General features: G+C 40.1%; 1 protein-coding gene across 14 annotated transcripts in view; it reads left to right on the top strand.

Moving 5' to 3' along the window:
• Positions 1-898: 898 nt before the first annotated feature.
• The window catches only part of ALPK2 (alpha kinase 2), an 86,138-nt gene continuing 66,469 nt past the window's right edge, over positions 899-20,567 (top strand). For 12 of the 14 annotated variants that reach the window (XR_012584998.1, XR_012585000.1, XR_012585001.1 and 9 more), the window contains exons 1-3: positions 1,380-1,597; positions 10,642-12,349; positions 19,745-19,936. Coding sequence is in view for 8 of the 14 variants with exons in the window: in XM_074570958.1 (XP_074427059.1) it covers positions 10,994-12,349; positions 19,745-19,936 (1,548 nt within the window). In the remaining 6 variants the exon portion in view is untranslated. Of the gene's footprint in view, positions 1,598-10,641; positions 12,350-19,744; positions 19,937-20,567 lie in introns of all 14 variants that reach the window. The other 2 variants (XM_074570956.1, XM_074570955.1) reach the window with 2 other exon arrangements.

Genomic DNA, 20,567 nt, shown 5'->3' on the forward strand with positions numbered 1-20,567 from the left:
CGAAGGTGCCTTAGAAAGTAATTTTACTTTAAAACTTTCTAAGTAATTTTACTTTAAAAATTTTTAATCAGTGATCAAGCATTCAAATGTGGCTGCCTGTATTTCTGCAGTATTTTTTCATGTGACTGCAAGCTTGCCTCACTTTCCTAGCAAACAAGCTGGAAGTGTGGTGGCTGCATTCAGACCAAGCTAATAACTGTTGGTGTTCAGCAGAGTCTGTCTCATGAGTTGCATTGCTCTCATCAGGCTTACATCTGCTTGGAGGTACGCATCTGCCTGCAGAGCAATGACGGTATAGCAGCTCTCCTGACTCTGGGGTCAAGCATCTCTGAAAAACATGCTATTTAATTAGACTTAGCTTGAAGAAATTGCACTGAGTGGCTTTTTCCTGCATTGTTAACCAGTAGTTTATTTCTCCTGGTTTAGGTGGAAAACCAATCTGCATGGCAAAACGAATACAGGTAAGACAGTGAATTTGGCTTGCTGATGATATGTAGTTATCCACAGCTATGTATGACAGCTGCTAGAAAATCAGGCAGTTGCCTTTCACCCACCTCAGCCTATGGTCTGTGCTTGTTGGGTGTCTTCCTACAGCGTCAAATGGTTAAATTGCCTCAGGTTGAATATGGCTTTAAATCCTGGTCTCTCATTTCTTTTGGGGATTATTTTGACTATTAGGCTATTACATAAAACATAGATATCCCTGCTGCTATTTCTGAATGAGGGTGGTTGTAGGTGCTATTTTTGTTGCTGAACACACCAGTTTCCTATCTGGGTCTAGATAACACTGGGAGCAAGAAGTATTTAGCACCATGGTATCTCATAACCAGTTTTAGCTGTGCTTTAGCAAAATGCTCAAAACTTGGCACAAAACTTGCTTTTCAGCCTTTTCTAGATTGCTTGAGCTCAGAGCAGTTTGTGTAGTTCATTCAAGTTCCTCCTGTTTGAGACTCAGCTTCTGGGTAACAGGAGTGGGAATACTTTCTCCAGGATTCACTTATTTGGCTTTGAGGAATGTGAATTGTTAGGTGAATTTTTATGTAATGATTGTTGAAAGTTCACTGTCCACCTTCGGTTTCCTCAACCTACTTGTTAGGGATTGCAGATTTTCTCATGTTCGGCAGAACTTTTGTGTGCTTAAGTTCAAGCAAGTAAAAAATTCCCAACGTGCCAGTCAAAGCAGTTAAGCACACTTAAGCATGTGCTTTAAAAAACAACCCCGTGCTTTATTATGAAAAGCTAAGGCCAACACTTCCTCTCTCTCAAGGCCATGAGGAAATTCCTGTGGACTTCTATGGAAGTAGGGTGTACCCTTTTGTCGCTGCCAACTCTCTCTCTCTGTCTTGCTCTGTCTGGCTGAGGTTTTCCCAGGAAGAGCCATCTGCTGCATGTAATGAAATAGTCTCTCTTAAAAGTCAAACTGTTCTCTGATCAGACTCACTATACTAAGGTCACACTAGCAAAACAGCACTAAAGCTTGCAGCTAGCTTCTCAGCTCTGAAACAACATGCGTAAATTAAATCTCTTTTGTCTTGTAACACAGAGTCAAACCACAGGCCTGGCCCACTTCTAGAACTTAAAGAAAGAGCAGTCAAGGGTAAGTGTGCATTTATGGTTTGAGAGGTCAAATTGTTTATACTTTTAAAATTACTTGCCTACTTTTTTTCCTGTGTGCAAATAGAACGTGTATCATAAAGATAAATGAACGAAGAGGAGGAAGTTACTTTATTTTTAATGCACTACATGAATATAGTGATTTATACGGTTATTGAACAGGAAATATGATTTGTTATTTGCTTCTGCTAAGCTATAGTAATTTTTGCTCATTTTGATAGAATTTTTTTTATACACATGATGTACTTAGAATTCTGCTATATGTTTCTGAAATTACACTCTGGTACTCTTTGTATTGACTTTCAGCAAGACAAACAAAATTGCAAGAATCATACCAAAGCAAACTTCCTTCTCTAAAGAACCTGTGACACTAGGTATCCTGAAATATGTATTTCATTCTTTCTAAATATATATTGCGTAGCATAATACTCATTAGATAAAAATTTCCTCCATTCCTGAGAAAAATCTGGTCACTTGGTGGCATGTAGATGATTATCAGGCTGCATGAATTGCTCATGCTGACAGTGTCAGATGCTCGACAGATGTTAAAAATAGATTAAGACAGATCGGTGTTAAGAGTTGTGCTGTTATTGCTTATTTTAATTACTCTATATTAAGATCTTTGTTAGAGATACACAGAGCTAGTCATTTATTCTTCTTACATTTAGCCAATGAATTATAGTTGTGGTGTTTTCTTTATACTGTGCTGCTGTTTACAATGGGTAGTACACTAATGTAAAAGTTGTCAAAAAGCCTCAGATGTCAGAAGTTGAAGAAACACAATATACCACACTATATTTGGCAAGGACATATTTTCCAGTCATTTGCTTTTTGAACAGCCAAAACTTCACTGATGTTTTTTTTTATCCAAACCTTGTTAATACAGTAGATATATGATAAATGGTTTAGATAATACAGTATTTTGCTACTTTGGTTTCTGACATTACATGCTCTTTGACAAGTGTGCTGCTTTAAATGTTGGATTTGATTGCAGTGTCTTGAAGGAGCTATAGAAGAAAAATATGTTTATAGTTATTGTTTGTGGTCCAGACAGAAGTAAGTCAGGCAGAACTGCTGTGAGATACAGAAACAAACAGAAAATGCAGTCATTGTAAATCCTTACATTCACGGGTTCTCACTACTCTTACCCCATCAAATGTTAGACTCTATAGTAAGCAATCTGCTGTATAAATACTTACTAGAGCCCTATTGTGAATAGAGTTCACAAAGTTATAATTGAATTACAGAATCCCGGTTTCTGTTGTCTTGGAGATTTTAACTTTTACAAGTTAACAACATTTAAGAATGCAGGCATGATCACAACACTTTCAGAAAATGTTTTTATGGCTGTCTGGCACAATCACTTTGGAAAGCTTGTATAGGAGTGGAGGAAAGTGGCTCAGAAATTTCATGTGGAATTTGATTCCATCAGTACTGATGGATGCACAGGGAAAAAAAAAAGATTCATGGAAACGTGCCCATGTTGATAAAACTTTTAGAGGAAATCTTTTAATAAAAGCTTTGATTTCTGTTAAAGGAAGAGTTTATAAAGAGAATATGAAAATAAGCATTCAAATATGGCAAAACATGTATGGCAGCCTATTTGGAAAGAAAAGTTTTATGTTTCTGATTGTAAATATAAATATATTGTATGTATTTCAATACAGGGAATATAATACCTCATTTAAGAAATCTAAATTGGTGTGTAATGTATTTATTACATAACGGGAAGAGTCTATGTTTTGTTTTGTTTTGTTTTGTTTTGGAAGAAGAAAGATACTAAACTAGGGAATTTGCTAAAAAAATTCTGTTGAGAGATGCCCTGGATGAGGAAGTGAAAAAAATGTGTGTATTCCCAAACACAAAACAGTTGGCAAGCTGGGAATGGGGAGTGGATGGAATATAGCTATTGATTTCTTAGAGGAACCTCACAGCTATACAAACGGCATGCACACTCTTTGCAAGAAAGCTAAGAAGTATTTGAGAAATATTTCCAGGGAGACTGGAAAGGGAATTAGCATTAACCTTGGAACGTAACTGTATTTGAGCAGGACCCTAAAGTTTCGCAGATGACTGGATGACAGGATATACATTATACATGCGGTGCTATAGTTGGTCGTTCTGGAAAGGATCTGTAACGTTATTTGAGTGATTAGGCCTGTGACGTCTTTGTATCTCTGAAATCCGAGAGTCAGTCATAAAAACACAAGCAATTCAAAACCTGGGGTCATAAAAACCCAAGCTTTGTTAGCAGTAATCTTTCATTTTAAGCTACATTTGCTCCTGCAAGTTGTTTGCTCTGCAAGCTATTGCAGTAAATGTTATTCTTTCAGTTCTCATATACGTATTCTAGGAATTGCTATGATCTGTCTGTGGTATGTGGCTTTTCATGCCTAATCTTAAACAGTGCAGTCATGTTTATTGACAGAGATGCATATAAAGTCCTGTTTCCCTGAGCAGTATAGAAATCAATAATCACATGTATAAGTATCTTGTGGCCAGCACTTCATCCCAAAATTTCCTGTTTGTATCTAGACTAAAGCACCTTTGCATTCCTCAGCATTGCCTCAGTCCTTGGTCACGCAGACTGAGGGCCTGGCCAGGCTGTGGCAGGACTTCGTTATATCCCACGTGCTCGTGTGTTCTGTCTGTGCCAAATCAGGGCAAGAAAAAAGCAGTGTGTGCAGCACTCCTTCCAACATGGTGCCAGCGTGAGGCAGGGGCATGGATACAGATCCAGGTAGTGGAGAGTTCCATCTAGTCCCACCTTTTAGACACTGCCCCTTTTAAATTTTTCTTGGGATCGTGTGGTTGGTGGAGATTCCTTTCTGCCTTTTTTTTGTTGTTGTTTCTGTTCTGCTTTTGCTGCTTTTTCTCCCTTTAATCGATATAATATTTATAACATCCTGCTGTCCATACCAGCTAGCTTTCTGATTGGATCTGCATAGTATATGATCATTTATGTTCATCATAAAGAAAGGTTTTGTGGTTATTAGTGTTTTGGTTTGGAGATTTTTCATGTTTATCTTAAATGAGGTCTAATTATATCCACCAGCTTCCTTTGTGGTTGAGCTACCTGCCAATATAACATCTCTATAAAGGGATGTATGAAAATGTATATAATATGCCAAGGCACGTTGAGAAGGAGCTATTGATAAATTTAAAGTTTAGTAGCATAGTCTAGGGGATAATAATTGTTTTTCAAAAGGGCAAATCCAGATCCCAAAGTTTGGTCTATGGAATGGAGGTGATAGTAGGAAACTGCTGGCATTTGGGGAGTTTGTTGTCTCAGACGAAGTATCTCAGAATAAGCAATGAAGCACGTAAGCAAATTCTCCACTGATTTTCTAAACAAGATCATTCTGATGGAGAAGTGTTAAAAGAATAGGTGAGTAGACTGTATTATACATGGATCCACATCCTCCTCATATACACATATGTACAAAGGAGAAAGATTGTGCCTTCCTCTATGTAGGTTTGTGTGTAGAAGTTCAATGAAAGTTAATCCTTGACCAGATTTTTTGTGGCCCCACAAATTGGACAATGGCAGATTAGTTACTGAAGACGTGGTGTGTGTGATCTAAGGCTATTACAAACAGACATTATTTATGTAGCTATCTGTTTTTCTTGTGTTTTCAGGTGTCCCAGACCCAGTGTGAACTTGGTATAAAGAGACCAAAATATTAGTTGATGGAAGGATATTTCTTAATAGAAAACATAGGAGGATTATCAGTTTCATTCCTCCTGTGTGTTTAGCTAAGATAACCCTTTGCGTGGGCCAATGCAGGTTCTTCTTTCCCACTCCTTTGCACTGCCGTGGGTGTAAAGCGGGGCATGTGCAGAATATGTACAGCCATATGGGGGTATTTCTGCACTGATGTGGAGCTTTTAACGTACCTAGACAATGCTTGGGTTGTCAGAGCATGTTTAGATAGATTAATTGTACTGCAGAACTATACAAGGTTTAGGCATAGATCAGGTAGCCATTGTGCCCGGCAGCATGTGAATACCAGAATGGTCCCTGCCCCACAGGCTTGTGTGGCAACGATAAGGAGAGAGACAGTACGTGGGTATAGACTGACAGGTTCTGTGAAAGAGAGGGAGGAGGAAGTGCCTCTGAAAGATAGGAATAAATCCCGTTGAATAAGGGTGTGAGCTGAGTAGGGGTATACAGAGAACAGAGATTACATGATGAATACATAGTACGTAAGAGAAAAGATCTTCAGAGAGGTAGGAAAGGGAATTTTTTCCACTGACTGCATAGGAAATGAACCTCACAGAAAGACACGATTACCTCCTAAGCTTGTAAAATACGTAAGCTTTCTGTAGAAATAACTTCTGTGAATGTGAAATTGCTTACAAAGGAAGGTTTCCATTTTGGTTGTAACTAAATAAAGTAGAAAAGAAAAGTGATGTAAGAGAGGAAAATTAATGGCCACTTTTTAAGTTTAATCAGATTTGTATATTTTTGTCAGTTAAAAAAATTTTTGCTGACACGAGAACTGGAATTTCAGACAATTTTTTCACTATGAATAAGTTTTTCAAAACCAAGATGGAATTATGACAAAGTATGAATTTTCAATAACAAAAGCATTTTTTTTCTGAAAATTTAGGTGAATTTGTTTTACGTATTTTCCTTAGAGAAATGTTGTGTGATTATTTTAGCCATTTTGATGCTTTTTCTACCCATTCATTTGCATAATATTATTTGAAACTGATTGTTTTTCACAAGCACTTTGATTATTTCCTGCCATAAAAGGATTTTGGTGAAGCATCTACAAATATCTTTACTGCCCTTTGCTGCCTTGTTGATCGGACCATTCCAGGCTTTCATCAATTCTGTATTTCTTCTAAATGATATCCAGCCACAGTTCTCAGGTTACTGTTTTCATGCTGCTGCCAGCTTTGTTTTCCCTTATCCTTGCTTCCTAGGAAATTAAGCTTAGGCAACACAGACCTTAAATGGCTTTCCTTGTGGGAAAGGGAAGAGACCTGAGTGGTGGCTGGAGAAAGGGGAAGGGGGAAAGCCAACATATCCAGGGATAGTGAAGGGGAAATTCAAATTGTAGCTGCTCGGCAGTGGTAATTTGTGACTGAGGAGTGATCTGTCACGGAGGGCAAGAAGGCCCAGCTGCAGAAGGGGTTAAGCGGTCTGGGAGCAGGAATTCCAGAGACCAAACTACTCCGTGTAAGGGAATGAAGTTTCCCTTGGTGATAAGAAACAGGCAGGGTATTGTCTTGTAGCCATCCTGCACTGTGAGTGCTCAGGGGCCACCTCTGGGCAGCAGAGCTGGGCTGGGGATGGACCCAGGGCCAGGCTGTGGAGCCCATACAGCCGCTCATGGGATGGTGCTGTGCAGGTCTGTGTCAGGAACGGCCTCCTGATGGTCTTTGCAGACCCTTGTAGAACCACTTATAGCTGTAGGACTCTGCCCAATACATTGTTCTTTTTCTTATTTTTATTTTTTATTTAAACACAAAAGTGTGTTTAATTCACCTCAAGGGGTACCATAAAATTCTCCAGCAATCACCATTGTTTTGATAAGTAAGAGATGGAAAATGTGATTCCAGATAGTTAGAGAACTAAAATAGGCACCTTTCTTACCATTACCTGCTAGAACCTGGTGGTGTTAATCTCTGTGCTTCACCGTCCTTCTGTCATTAGCTAGTACCTGATTCACGAAGTAGCATCACTGGTTTCCAGAGCAAGACTTGAGGCAAGCAGCCAGAACACCTTTACACATTTAAATGTTCTCTTGTCTTCTCTGCACCAAATGTTCAAAACCCAGTTTATTAGAAATTGAGTTTATTTTCAGGTTACTAGTCAATAGCTGATGGTAAATAGCTGATCTCCCATTCATCTTCCCTCAGTGAATTTCTTTATGCATCTTCTGTCAAAAGTTTTCTGAGGAGCTGGGAGGGTACTATACTGACAATTCTCTTTCCATTTTCTATCTAAATTCAATAATTGAAATGATGGTTTTATCTATATCTTCTGTTTTCTCCCCAGATTTTAAAACAATAACGTCTCTCTATCTTGGGTGGAAAACCAGCATTTATTGCAGTTTTCCTCATGGAAAATTATTTTGCTTTAATTTCCATTGTTGGATCTGACAAAATGCACAGCAATCTAATCTAATTTTCATACTGAGAAATCTGACATCTCTTTTCCCCTCCATGTCAAAATGCAGCTGAACTAAGATAATGGTAACTGTATAGTACAATTGCTTTAGTAAGGAGTATTCATGAGTCAATCTGCATTAAAAAAATGTTGCCAAATCTCTCTTTAGCTGGGAAAATTACCATGCTTTTAGAATAACTTATAGCCTCCAAAAAAGAGAAGAGAGGCATCTGGTCTTCTGAAAAGTGAAGATGAAAGCAGATTTGAAAGAATGCAACAGAGGGAGCATTAGGCAAATTGATATTTAAGAGGAGATGGGTGAATGCTGGGGGGTAATTCCATCGACATGTAATAAAATGGATAACAAAGAGAGTAATCTCTACTGCTCCATTTTTTTCTGTTAAATATTTATATTTCTTAGAGTTGAAATGGTAAGCGAAATGTGATCAGGGATCTGAAAGGCTGAAAATAATGGGATCTGATGCCTGTTTTTCTCTGGGCTGTTGTTGCATGCGTGGCCTAGATTGTAGTTCAAAGGCCTGCGTGAAGCAAGTGTAGAGTATTGGCCTAGGGCCAGTCAACAGGTGTCCCCGTTATTTAAAACCACTACAATATGCACCCGTTGTCCTCCTCTTGTTATCTGCAGCAGAGAAGTCCATATTATGAGCATATTTGAATGAGGCTGCTTCTCAGGCTGAAAGGTGGTAGTGTGAGGAAGCCTGCACACCAGCTTCCTGCCCTGTACCTCCTGTGTGGATAACCTGAAACCTTCTGTACATCAGCAGCACTGTACAGCGGCGCTTGTTTCCCCTCTTAGTTTCACGCTGCCAAGCATCTCTAGTTCAGCCACTCTGACCAGGCTGGTTTGCACTGCTGCAAAGCTATTTTGTCATCTTCTGGCAACTTCCCAGCTACACCTCCTAGCTGACAGTACACCTTTGTGGCACATCAGGCTTGCTCTTCAAACCATTCTTTCCCATTGGCATCCACCTCTTTGTGTGCTGGGCCTTTGCCAATGTATTCCAAGACTGAATTGACAAAACATGTCGCATCTTTGCTGCCTTTTCACTGCCTCCTCCCGCTCCCCCTTCTTTTTGTACCGCAAATACTGAGCTCTCCTCTCCGTCTCCTGCCTTCATGCACTCCAAAGGCCCTGTGCTGACCTGGGTTGCCTGTTGGGAGGTGCAGAGGCCAGCAGCCTTACAGCAAGGCTGCTGCAGCTCCATGCCACAAGTCCAACCAGTGAGGCAGAGCACGTGCACTCGGTAGGTACATACATGCGTGTATACAACACACATATATGTTGTGTGCTGGGAGAGGGTGCTGGTCTGGTTGCCCCAGCAGCTGTTCCTCTACACTCCTTTGTTACACAGCCTAACGTTGTCCCTTCTAGTATCCTTCCCATTAACCACCTTCTCTTCCTTCTTTTTGCCTCACAGGTAACTCTGTGGAAAAGGTGTCTGTGGCGGGGTTTGCCTGAAGGAAATTAAAATATATCTAGCTGCTTTATGCTCTTTACACGAGAGGCAGATTCCAAGCAAGCCATGCAAGCCCCTTGCTATTTAGCCATTAAGCTCTAATCTGGCTTCCACGTATTTTCTTACTAACTGACTTTGATCAGTGTCTGCAGTGGACTGACACGAAGCTGGGTGCTGACAGGCACAATGACTGCTCTGCTTGTGGCCCTGCAGAGAGCAGATAGAGCGCTATGGAGTGCTTGAAAGGGCGCTGGGAAAGGTTGCTGTGTTTGGGGGCTAGTGGCTGGTGATCGTGCAGCCAGGAGAGAGACATAGGCTGAAAAAGGTCACAATGGGAGAAGCAGAGAGAGGGAAAAGGAGAATGAATAGAGGGGTCTTTAAATTGCTTCATCAGATTAGCAGGATGGCAAGAAAGCTTTTCCTGCTGTTCTTCATGTCATACCAATTCTGTGAATAAAAATAGGTCACTATTTTTCAGAGCTTTTAGTCTGGCATCCTTCATGGGGTCACATTTACTTGAAACTCAGTTCTGCTACACTACTTTCCCTGATGAGTGGATCCCTGGATGGTGGAAGAGTCCTGCTGTGATTAGTGTGGGTACTCTGTGGTGAAGAATGACCCAGAGTGCCTCCTAGTAGTATACAAAAATATCTCGGGTATCTAAAATCCTAAGATTTGGGGATGCTTAGGAAACAAGTTTTTTTTACAAAAAGAGAGACACGATTCCATATTTATTTGGATTCAGCTAATGGAAGTGGTGTATTTCACTTTGTTCTTACGTAAACTCTGCATTGCCATACCATTTTGCTACTGCACAGCTGTTTGAAAGTAAGACTCGACATGAACAGGAAATTGAAGCTAACCAGCCTCGTTTCATTGTTCTCTCACCACAGAAATTACAGACATCAAGCCAACATACACAGAATTGCTTTAAACAGAAATAGCCCTGTAAAATCTAACCAGATTCATTGTTCCAGGTATTTCTACAAACAGATTTTAGAATTTATGTCCCTATGATGCCAATTCAAGGAATGGCCTACTGTTGTGCCAATGTGACTACCAAAATAGCAGGTACTTGGTACTATGCACATGTGAAAACTTACATTGTTTGCAGATTACTGTTTGTGTTTAGAAACGTCTAAACGACACGTGCTAAAGCCTGTTTTGTGCTGCTCCTTGTATGTGCAGACATGCTTTAGAATTTGTTTTCCTAGCACAAATCCCTCCAGACAGTTACAATGTGTTGCCTTTAAGTGCCATTGCATAGATAGCTGGGTTATAGTTACTGCTGAATGTTTGGTCTTGACTTTTAAATAATGATTTATCTTTTTTTTAAATCCTCCAACTATGTGTCAATTGACCACCTTTTAGAAAATATGTATACCTATTTTGAAGTAATTTTAAACGTTGTGTTTCTTTTATTTGCAGGTGCACAGAGCGAGATCTGCGCTTTATTGGGCAGTACTTGGAAACAGTTTGACAGCTAGAATGACCTGGCATTCAACCTTTGTTGAACTGAAATCAGATATAAAAAACAAAACTTCCCCAGAATTTGTCACTGACCTAAATGACAGTGTGGGAAACTTCAGGGTGAAATGAGAAGAACGAGAAAAATTTTGCACAGCACAAGAGTTACCCCTGTGAGGGTGACCCCACCTTAATTTCACCAGATTCTAACTCTTCAAAAATCAGTGGTTTACTGATTGAGAAGATCAGAAAAGCATCAGTATTGTCCCCGTCTGAGAAATTCAACAAACACTTGCCTAACAGGGAAGAGAACATGGATGTAAAAACTCAGGAAAATATTTCCTGCCTAAGGGATTTTTCAGAGAATGGTGATGACCTAATTCATTTTAACAGTATGGTCAGTGTCACTGCTGGAAAAGCAGAGCAATACTGCAGTGGACAGGTGCATTCCCACCCTTCAAATGTAATCACTTATCACACAGACAACTGTTGCCTTAACACCGAAGACCCTGTATCTGGCCAGTATCTGGCAGATGTCCAGGCATGTAAAAAGAGTGGGCTCAGTAGACCTCTAAATATGAATACCATGTTCAGTGATCAGGCAGATACTCCCATAATAAATCACAATCATTTTATAAAGGATGATTCTGAAAATTCTGCCACCATTCTGGAGATTTATGCAGAGAAAATTTCAAGTGTAAGTGATGACTTTTCTGATGATGACCTAGAGTATTTTGAATGTTCAGATGTGCTGACAGTGCATGAAAATGAAATCTGGAAAAAGAAATTACAATTTTTATTAGAAAGTGATGATGAAGATGATTTAAAACTGAGTAAGGATTGTGATGGGTGTGCTTACTTCCTCAGTGAAATGCCTTGTCTGTTCCAAGTGTCAGATAACACTACGCCTATGGATACCACCATTGGCTTCTGTGGTCATCACTCAAAATTCGAAGGAGTAAATGTAAGGAGAGACCCCTCTATGTACAGCCAGTCAACTTTGCAGACAGAGATGACTCTCACTGTTGGACAGCACCGAGATAAAAGTTCCAATTTGAAAGACAAAGAAAACAAAGTGCCTGTTGCCTCTGCAGCCATTGAAAATGACCATCACAGAACTGAAGAAGAAAATCACGGAAGTGGCCACTCAGCTGCAGATTTCCCAACTGACAAATCAAAGAACAAGGATAATGTACGTGCCGAGGTGGACTCCGCTACTAGTGGCATAGGTGCTTCTTTGACAAACCAGGCTTCAGAGACGGTGACAGAAAACAGTACGGACAAGGACTTGCTGGGTGAAAGCTCTTTGCTGCTAGAGGAGGGGGGAAGAAATTTGCCGGAGGAAAATGCAAGGCATGCTGTCTGTACCTTAACAGAAAGTCTAAGAAGAAACCTTTTAAAATTGTTAAACCCTAAAGAGCTTTGCAGATATGTAAGTAATATAGGACAATCTTTCCAGACTGCTGCACAGGCTAGGGAATCCAGTGCTTCGTTTCCCAGTCAGGAAGGTGTTGTTTCAACTCAGATCCCCGAGGAGACAGAAAGCTTGCAAATGCAGGCTGGCTTGTGTCATACAGAAGAGGCAGATAAAGACTGTCATTGGGAGAGGCAAAGGACTTGGGGCCTGTCTGAGCAAAATCGGGTGCCAAATGAACACGTCTTGCTCAGGGTAAGTAAAGCGTTTATCATTTAATTGAAAGAGCTGCTCTACTGATTTGAAAGCATTTTGTTCCTATTTGTCACAAAATAATGTAAAATTTAAATTACTTTGAAAGGTACTATTCATGTATTTCTGAATGACAGCTACGGCTGGGAAGGAAATCTGGTTTTGAAAAAGGCCCAAATAAACCATAAGCTGTTCTAATTATAGAGTGAGGCTGGCAATAGTAAGAGTCACTAATGGGACTCTGGACAGCTGGATAGGGAAATCTGATATGTGGGCTGTTGCACAGGTCTTACAAAGTAATGTTTCTTTCAACCTAGAAAGTTTCTCAAATACCTATTGTGAGCGGAGAATGTTTTGATCTACTTTCTTTTCAGTTTATATTCAAAGAACAAAATTGTCATCCACTGATGGTGCTAGAAATTTAAAACAGATCAACAGAGGTTTTCTCTGAATTTATAACAAGGAGGGGAGTTTAATCCGGAGAGTTCATGTTACAGAGGTGAATGGAGCTTTGCTTTTAAAAATAAAACAATGAAAGAGTCAGATATTCCAGTTGGAATGTAAAAAACAGTAAAAAATAAAAAACCCAAAGTGGCACTCTCCATGTACTTGCATATTTTATTCTATTGGTAGGAAATCAACTAGGGAAGTCGGTATAGTTGTACAGACTGATATGATGCTCCACCAGCCTTCATTAAGGGGGAGAATTGGATCATACTTTTTATTTCATGTAGTAAAGACTGAAGATATATAAATATATGAGTATTAAATAATGAATAATCTTATTATCACTGACTTTACTGATTTGAAGGTGCATAGCTAATGGCACAGAAAAAAATATTTATGGCAAATAAACACAAGCTTTTTCCAGTTCCACATGCTTTTCTTCATCAATATTATTTAAGTAAAAATGTCTCCCAGTTCTGTGTAGTAGACTGACTATAATCTCACCACTGGGGTGTCTTAATGCAGTCAAAAATCACTGAATTCTTCTGCCTGAAAAACATCCACAAGTTTCTCTGTTTTTATAGTACATAAAATTCCAATCACATTTTAGCAGCACATAACGTTCGTATGATGGGGAATACCCACCTGGTTGAAATTAACGTACTGAGGATTTCTTGACAGTATGTATTACCATGGTTTGCAAGAGGCATTGTTTCATTTTTTTTCAAGTGTGGTACAATAATTTTAATCCCGGAACCCTCTTCTCAAAGAGCAGCTGTTACATTTCTGTGAGTGCTGTGGCCAAATTTCGGGTTGTCTAGTTAGACTCTTGATACCTGCAGTCAGCATGTATTTCTTCTGTTTTTGTGTCCGTGACCAAAACTTTACATGAGATAGAAATGAAGTAGGAATGAAGTATTGGTGTGCGCAAAAGGGCTAGAGATGCGCACAGACTGAACGCCTGATTTTATACACGCATGAACGAAGATGAAATTTAGGTGCAGGTTCAAAATCATGTGGTCTTGAAAATGAGCCAAACCAAAGCATCCCATCTGGAAACTACTCTATAGCACAAAGAAAATGTGGACAGCTTCTCACAGCTCCTAAATAGTACACCAGAAACTGCTCAGCAATCTGCTTGTGTAACCTAAGAGAGGCAAGACAGAATCAACCACCTATCGCTGCACACAGGTTTATGTAAAAGTGCACGTGGTATTAGCTGGAGCTCGGCATTTGAGACAGCTCTGCCAGGAGCAAGGTGAGGGCCTCATAGCAAAAGCTGCAGCTGACCGCTTTTGAAGGGCGTTGTATTTTCCCTGTCCGTGTCGTGAATCAGGTCTGCTGAGAGGTACATAGCAGCCACAGAACCACAGCACTAATTACCCAAGGATTTACACTTCCCTGTAGTGCCAAGTTGCCTCTGACTGGAACAACCTTTGCAGTCTGTCTTGTGCAGCAACTGCTGTTCTGGGTGACTTCTCCTTCCATCAGATGGTCAATGTGGGAGGCTCCTGACTTCTCTCATGACCTCATGGTCTAGACCCAGGTGAAATTCTTTATTTATATAATGCTTCAAAAAAGCTTAATTAGTAATAGGTCCTAAAAGCCAACTGTGCCAGCTGTATGGTATTACATACTGCACAGAGAGCCAGGAGGCTCCAAGTTGGCAGTGTGTCATTCAAGAGCTGGTCTCTGTTTACTGGTCAGCCGGCACCCTCAGCACAAAGTACTGGTGTCACTCCTGAATTACAGAGCCCATGTGGCCTGCCGAGTGCCAGTGATGTTGCTGAAGTCCTGCTGGAACTGGCAGGTTCAGAGGGATTCCAGGGCATACACAAAATACTTAATGTTTGCACTGATACCCCAGGAAGAATGGTGTGTGATGTTTCTGTATTTCTATAGGGTTTTTTTTCCTGCTGATTAGATCTATTAGTCATCCTGACATTATTTTGTTTTTGCTCAGATAGCCTGTTCTCATAAAATTTGAGATACTTGGTTTGACCTTCTTGACATAAATTTATGTCACTTCTAGATGATTGTAAATTTTATTGTACAAAAAGGAGAGAAGCAGAAGTGACACAGAACTTCCAAGTAATCGGGTAATCTGGTTGTGCACAAGAAGTATTTTGTCTAGTACATCATACCTCTGCTTCATTAGATTCCAGGGTAGCTGAACCATTTCTGTTAATGAAAGCAAGTAGTTCATCTCTGAAATGAGATGATTAATTTTACCTCACGGTTTCTCACTGGTTTTTAAGAGGAAATAGTTTAGCAAGGTAATTCTCCACTGTAAGTAAAGTCTCCACTTATATGGAAACCTCTCTTTGTACAAAACTCACATGGAAAAGGGCCATTTTAACTCCACCTTTCCTCATACCTTTTTATCCCTAACAGCAGTTAGGGGATTTAGCTGCTTTTCTGTTCTTTGCTTTATCACAACCTAATGTATTTGGCTTTCTTTAATGCTTTCTCATATTCTGTCATTCTGAGGTCCTAGCTTTATATATTTATTTAGGAGATAATTATGATGTGCTTGTGCATTTTGATATCAAGAAATACTGATAAGTAAAGGTAGTGCCAGTATCACTATTGGCTCTAGCTAACTACGTAGAGTTTCTGCCTTAATTACAAATCAAAGCACTTGTACTGGTGTTTCTGTTTTACCTTCACTCTATCTTTTAATAAGTCTCTGGACATTATTTGTTGTGAGACATCAAGAAAGGAAATCGTAGCTCTGCTCCTGTATCATGCCACAACCTCCATTGACCTTATTATTACCTGCCATATTTAGTTTTTCCCTCTGTTATCTTTATGTCTTGGTCAGCAGTGTAGTTTACCCCTGATATCTTTCCTCTTGGCATGTATGTATTGTATTCCCATGTGCCTTACTTTCCTTTTTCCAAATCAAATTTTATTTAATTTCCTGCTCAGATTCATAATTCTGGGGGTTTTCTGTATAGGTATGTGTGGATTACCTGTTGAGATGCGATGGCTCTTCTGGCTTCCTCCTTTGAATGGAAACCTGGGTGAAAAAGGGACCAGCAAGAGCCCAGACCTTGTCTTGAAATGGGCCTGGAATGTGGCTGAGGCGCACTGCGTCCCAGAAACTGGGAGCACTCCCAGGCCACCTGGCTCAGTGTAGTCTTTGAGTTCCTCTACACTGTTGCAGAAGTTGAAGTTGAAGAAGCTTGCTGTTCTCACAAGTGTGCTCACTCTTTTTTATTTTGAGATCAGTAACAAAATTAAATAACACAGTTTGCTCAGGTGCTGTATTCCCATGCCTCGTACGTTGAAAACTCCCCTTAAGAATCAAGTATTTCTTTAATGAAACCCTCCCAGATATGGTACTAATTGTATCTTGTTCAGGTTCTTGAACTGCCCCAGTCTCCTTAGTATCCGATATTGTTTGGCCTCTCTGTAGATGCTTTTATTAGATGGCCCAAACAATGACTGATGGGGGTAATTACCTGAACTTCCCTCTGAACACCAACAGTAGTCCTTCCCAGTCAGGCTTCCTGCACTGTTTTTCCAGTTTTGTAAATGTGGATTTCAGAGTATTAATTCATCACCTTCTACGGGCTGAATTATCTTATCTTAAAAATCATAAAACAAGATAAAAATGAAAACCAGCCATGCTCCTGGCTGCACCAGATTGAAGTTTACTTCTGTGTAACAAATGACTCTTGCCTTTGACTTGGGGTCAGTTTCAACCCCGGCACAAGTCTGGACCCAGAGTACCTGTAGGATTGCATCCTGTTGATGCAGTTATGTGTGTTGAAGCACAGCCAATCTATACCACATTTCTTAGAATGCCCCCCAGGTATTTGCTATTGCTTGTTAATTCAGTGTTATTTAAAGCCAATCACTGAAAACCACACAGCCTGCCAAGCTTAAGAGCCTGTCAGATCCGGAAGCGATCTCTTTTAACTTCAGAGAAGCTGTCATTCCCACCAAAATGTGATCCACTACAACTGATAAAGCCAAGAGTGGCTATGGGATACTAAGTGCAAATACCAAACCAGGAGGTAGACAACATAAATGGATCCCTCTGTATTGCCACAAGAGAGTCAATGGCTTTCAGAGCCAGAGCGTTGTTTTCAGAAAATTATATTTTTGATCTAGGCCTTATTTAAACTTATGTGTAGTTTGCATACTCAGCTTTCTATGAGCATAGTATGGCAGTAAAACCATTAAAAGAAACAGTGAAAAATGTAACATGTTGGACACTAAGTTGCATGGTATAGTGGATTGAATAGAAGATCTCCAGATCTGAAAATGAACCAGCCCAGCTTGGGCTGAAGGGACAGGGCAGTTTTGCCGTATCATTTAAGGCCACGGTTCGGGTGCTGTTTCTTGGTTCCTGGTGACTTGAAGAGGTGACTTGAAACATTCTGGCAGAAGCTCACTTCACCTGTAAAATGTTTTGCAGGTTTGTAGGTCATCAGTTTGGTCATCCTTGTCATCTAGATCTCCACAGAGACTGTCAGGCAAAAATGTTCCTGCTATCATATTGCAAGGAAGAAGTAGAATCCTTTCAAATTTCTTCATCTTTTCTCCATGTTGTCCCCTATTTCCTTACACAACTCAGAGGTAACAAAAGTGCTCACTTACTCCCTATGGTCCTTCTTTGCTTTTCACACACAATGGGTCTTGTTAGCAGAGCAAAAAACTAAGGAAGGGTCCTCCTTACATCATGATTTTACAATAGGTTAAAAAGAAAGCTCTGGTTTTGAAGTGGCTGTTCCCATTTTCCTTTTACATAGCTATTATGTGACTGACTTACCTGTTTATCCCTCCTTTATTCACAGTGACTGTGGCTTTATAACGAAGGTACATGGACTGTCTATTTCGGTTATGAGTTTAAATACAGAACTGTGGTTTCATTTTTCTGTTGTCTCATAGCAGGCAGTTTGTTACGCACACAAATTAAAATTGCTTGTTCTACTGCATTCACAGAATTAAATTCTCCAGTTTGTTCTCTAGTTCTTTTGGTCATCCCTGGAGTCAAGCAGACTGTCCAATAATTGAAGCAATTGTTAAAATGTATGGCATTAAACCCCAGAATTCCCTGGGAGAACACGGAACGAAAAAAAACAAATCAAGATGAATAGTTCTAGGACTGTGTTAGCTGAAATAAATCTAATCTAAGAAAATACCAAAGTTAAAGCCAGTAAGGTTTCCTAAAATACGTTTAAAGGATTTGGGTATAAGTACTTTCAAACAAAAATAACATGGAGCTGATTACCACATACTCTAGGAGCACATATCCCTGTTAAATATCAATTAAAAAATTAATAAATGTGCCATTATGAGGCTTCAAATTGCATTCTGCTTTCAGACCTACTTTTGTCAAATGCAAGGCAAGGTATTCCATTGCAAGCCCTCTTTCATCATTGTATTTATTTTCCGGACATCAAAATGTGTGTCTAGACTCTACAGTGCTGCCTGTCCATAAATGCTCGAGACAGACAGATGCCAACATGACAGACACATAGATTAGATAGATAAAAGGGTTCTTGAGATAATAAACCCACTTTCAAGTGGGCATGAGAGAGCTGGCTATTTTCAGTTTCATACCAACAGCAGGTAGGGACTGGCTGATCATTTGTCTAACATACTTAGCAAGAATTCCACAGGTTGTAGTGAAAGCTGTGATTGAGGCTGCTGTGGCTATAAGGAATAGAAAAATAAACTCTGCTTTCCAGAGGTTTGAGGGGGAAGTGGAAGTGGCAGAAGGAACGCTAGGCTGAGACCAAATGCTCAGAACTGACTGAGAAGAAAACTGGAACTGACTGTACAGACATGTCCAGGCTCACATCCCCCTTGACTTGGGAGAAGGTGTGCCTTTAAACTCAAAAGGCCTAGAGACCGGCATCTTCTTCTGCAGAGCAGGCTTGAGCAGGAGACCAAGGCATTGGGAATCAGAGGGGACTGCAGCTGTGGAGCTGAGGTTCCTGGGCTCAGGGTTTCTAGGTAAGTATGCACTGGCCAAGGAGTTTTGAAGACAGTGTGGTGGCAACTGCGTGGTGCTTGGGGTGGGAACAGCAGTTAAAGTCATTGACAAAAATTTTCTATATCTCTTCCTTCCCCATTGTCCACAGCATGTAGTCAGCTCCACATCCTACTCAAGCTGAATGGAGAAACAGAAAGGATGAAAGGAATTGCAGCTGAAGTGGGTGGCTTTTGCAGCAAAGGGAAGCAATTTTTACTACAGCCGGTAATCCTTTTACCATGCACTTATGGAAACTAAGAACCCAGTGTCTGAGCAGCTCCTGCCTCTACCCGAGCACACAGCAACTCATGGGAAATCCTTCATTACATATCCTGCACTAAGTAACGGCACTTGCATCTTTTCAGAATCGCTTCTCTGAATTACGTGTCTACCAGCACTCATTACACATTTACAGCTCTGCTGTAACCCAGAGGAACTCACCCATTATGGATCACAGTTGTTAATTTCAGCCATCCAGCACATCATTACAAGTTAACAAATAACTATGGAACTGGGACTCACATGGTGGAAAAAAACCAACCCAAACAGTTATGAAGTTGAGTTTGTGGCTGGATAAAAGCTAAAAAATTAAAAATGTCTAGAAATATTGCTGTTTTTTAAACTCAGTCTGATGTCTTTTAGCATTTCTTCATTTTTACTGGGCGTAGGTGCAAAGCTTCAGACAACCACTGGAAAGATACAGGGTCAAATGTACAAACTAATTCATGAGGTCCATGTTGTTATAACCCATTAATGGCTACTTGAAAGTAAATCTTTTTTTTTCAAATGTTGACTGCTAAATTGCTCTATACTTTTACAGATTGTTCTGGCAACCAAATGCTTAAAGCATAATTCGTTTAGGAAACAATGTATTTTTGTCTAGTAAAAAATTGCAGGCTTCTCCCTCTGTGATTTGCTATGAGTGAAACATGCTCACCACCTCCATGGAATTGATTTAGTGCCGAAGAGGACCAGAGAAAATCCTGGAGAACAAAAGCTTTGCATGGACACCAGGACAAGATTTTAAGAATGAAAGCTCAGTTCTGAGGGGAATGGTGAACAGTTTAATGGATTTTGTATGCCAGGCAGATGGCAGCACTTTCTTCATCCCATGCAAGCCCAAACATCAGCCAGTTGGTGTCTTTAATAAGGTCTGCGCTCCTTGCATAAATTAATTTCAGTTTGGCTTAGTTTAATTGAGGAATGGATTGTTTCTACCTAAAGTGACAGTTTCGCATATTTTGATATAGAAGACTGAAAGAGATGCAGGAGGGATATGGATTTTTATTTCCCGCCCCAATTTTCCCAGCAGTACCCCTAAGGTTGCAATGCATATCTCTGCTAGAGAAGGGCTGAATATGCCTTATACTGAGCAATTCATTAGTGCTTGGGCAAAGGCAAGATCTGGACTGATCTCTGGCACTCCCTTTTGAAGCGGGACTTGTCACCTCAAGGGCTCAGAGGTGACCAAAGACAAATTTTGAAGATGGCTTAAAACTTACCCAGAGATGTTCATTTCTTGGTAGCAGTCTTGTTCTGAAGTATGTAGCAGGGCAGATGGGGGGGACATTCTCTGAAACTTTTCAAGACCGATACATACTAAGAAAGCATCTTTGGGAAACTTAAGATAACAATGCCCATGATGGAAGCAAAGGGGAAGGCAAGTTCCCAAAAAACTAGTCTGGGTAGTTCCAGAAACTCACAGTTTGGATTATGTGGTAATTGCATAAGTATGGTGCGACATTCTGACTGTTAGCAAAAGGCATAGAAATGACTGTTTTA

This window comes from Larus michahellis, chromosome Z, assembly GCF_964199755.1.
Source record: "Larus michahellis chromosome Z, bLarMic1.1, whole genome shotgun sequence".
NCBI classification, from domain to species: domain Eukaryota; kingdom Metazoa; phylum Chordata; class Aves; order Charadriiformes; family Laridae; genus Larus; species Larus michahellis.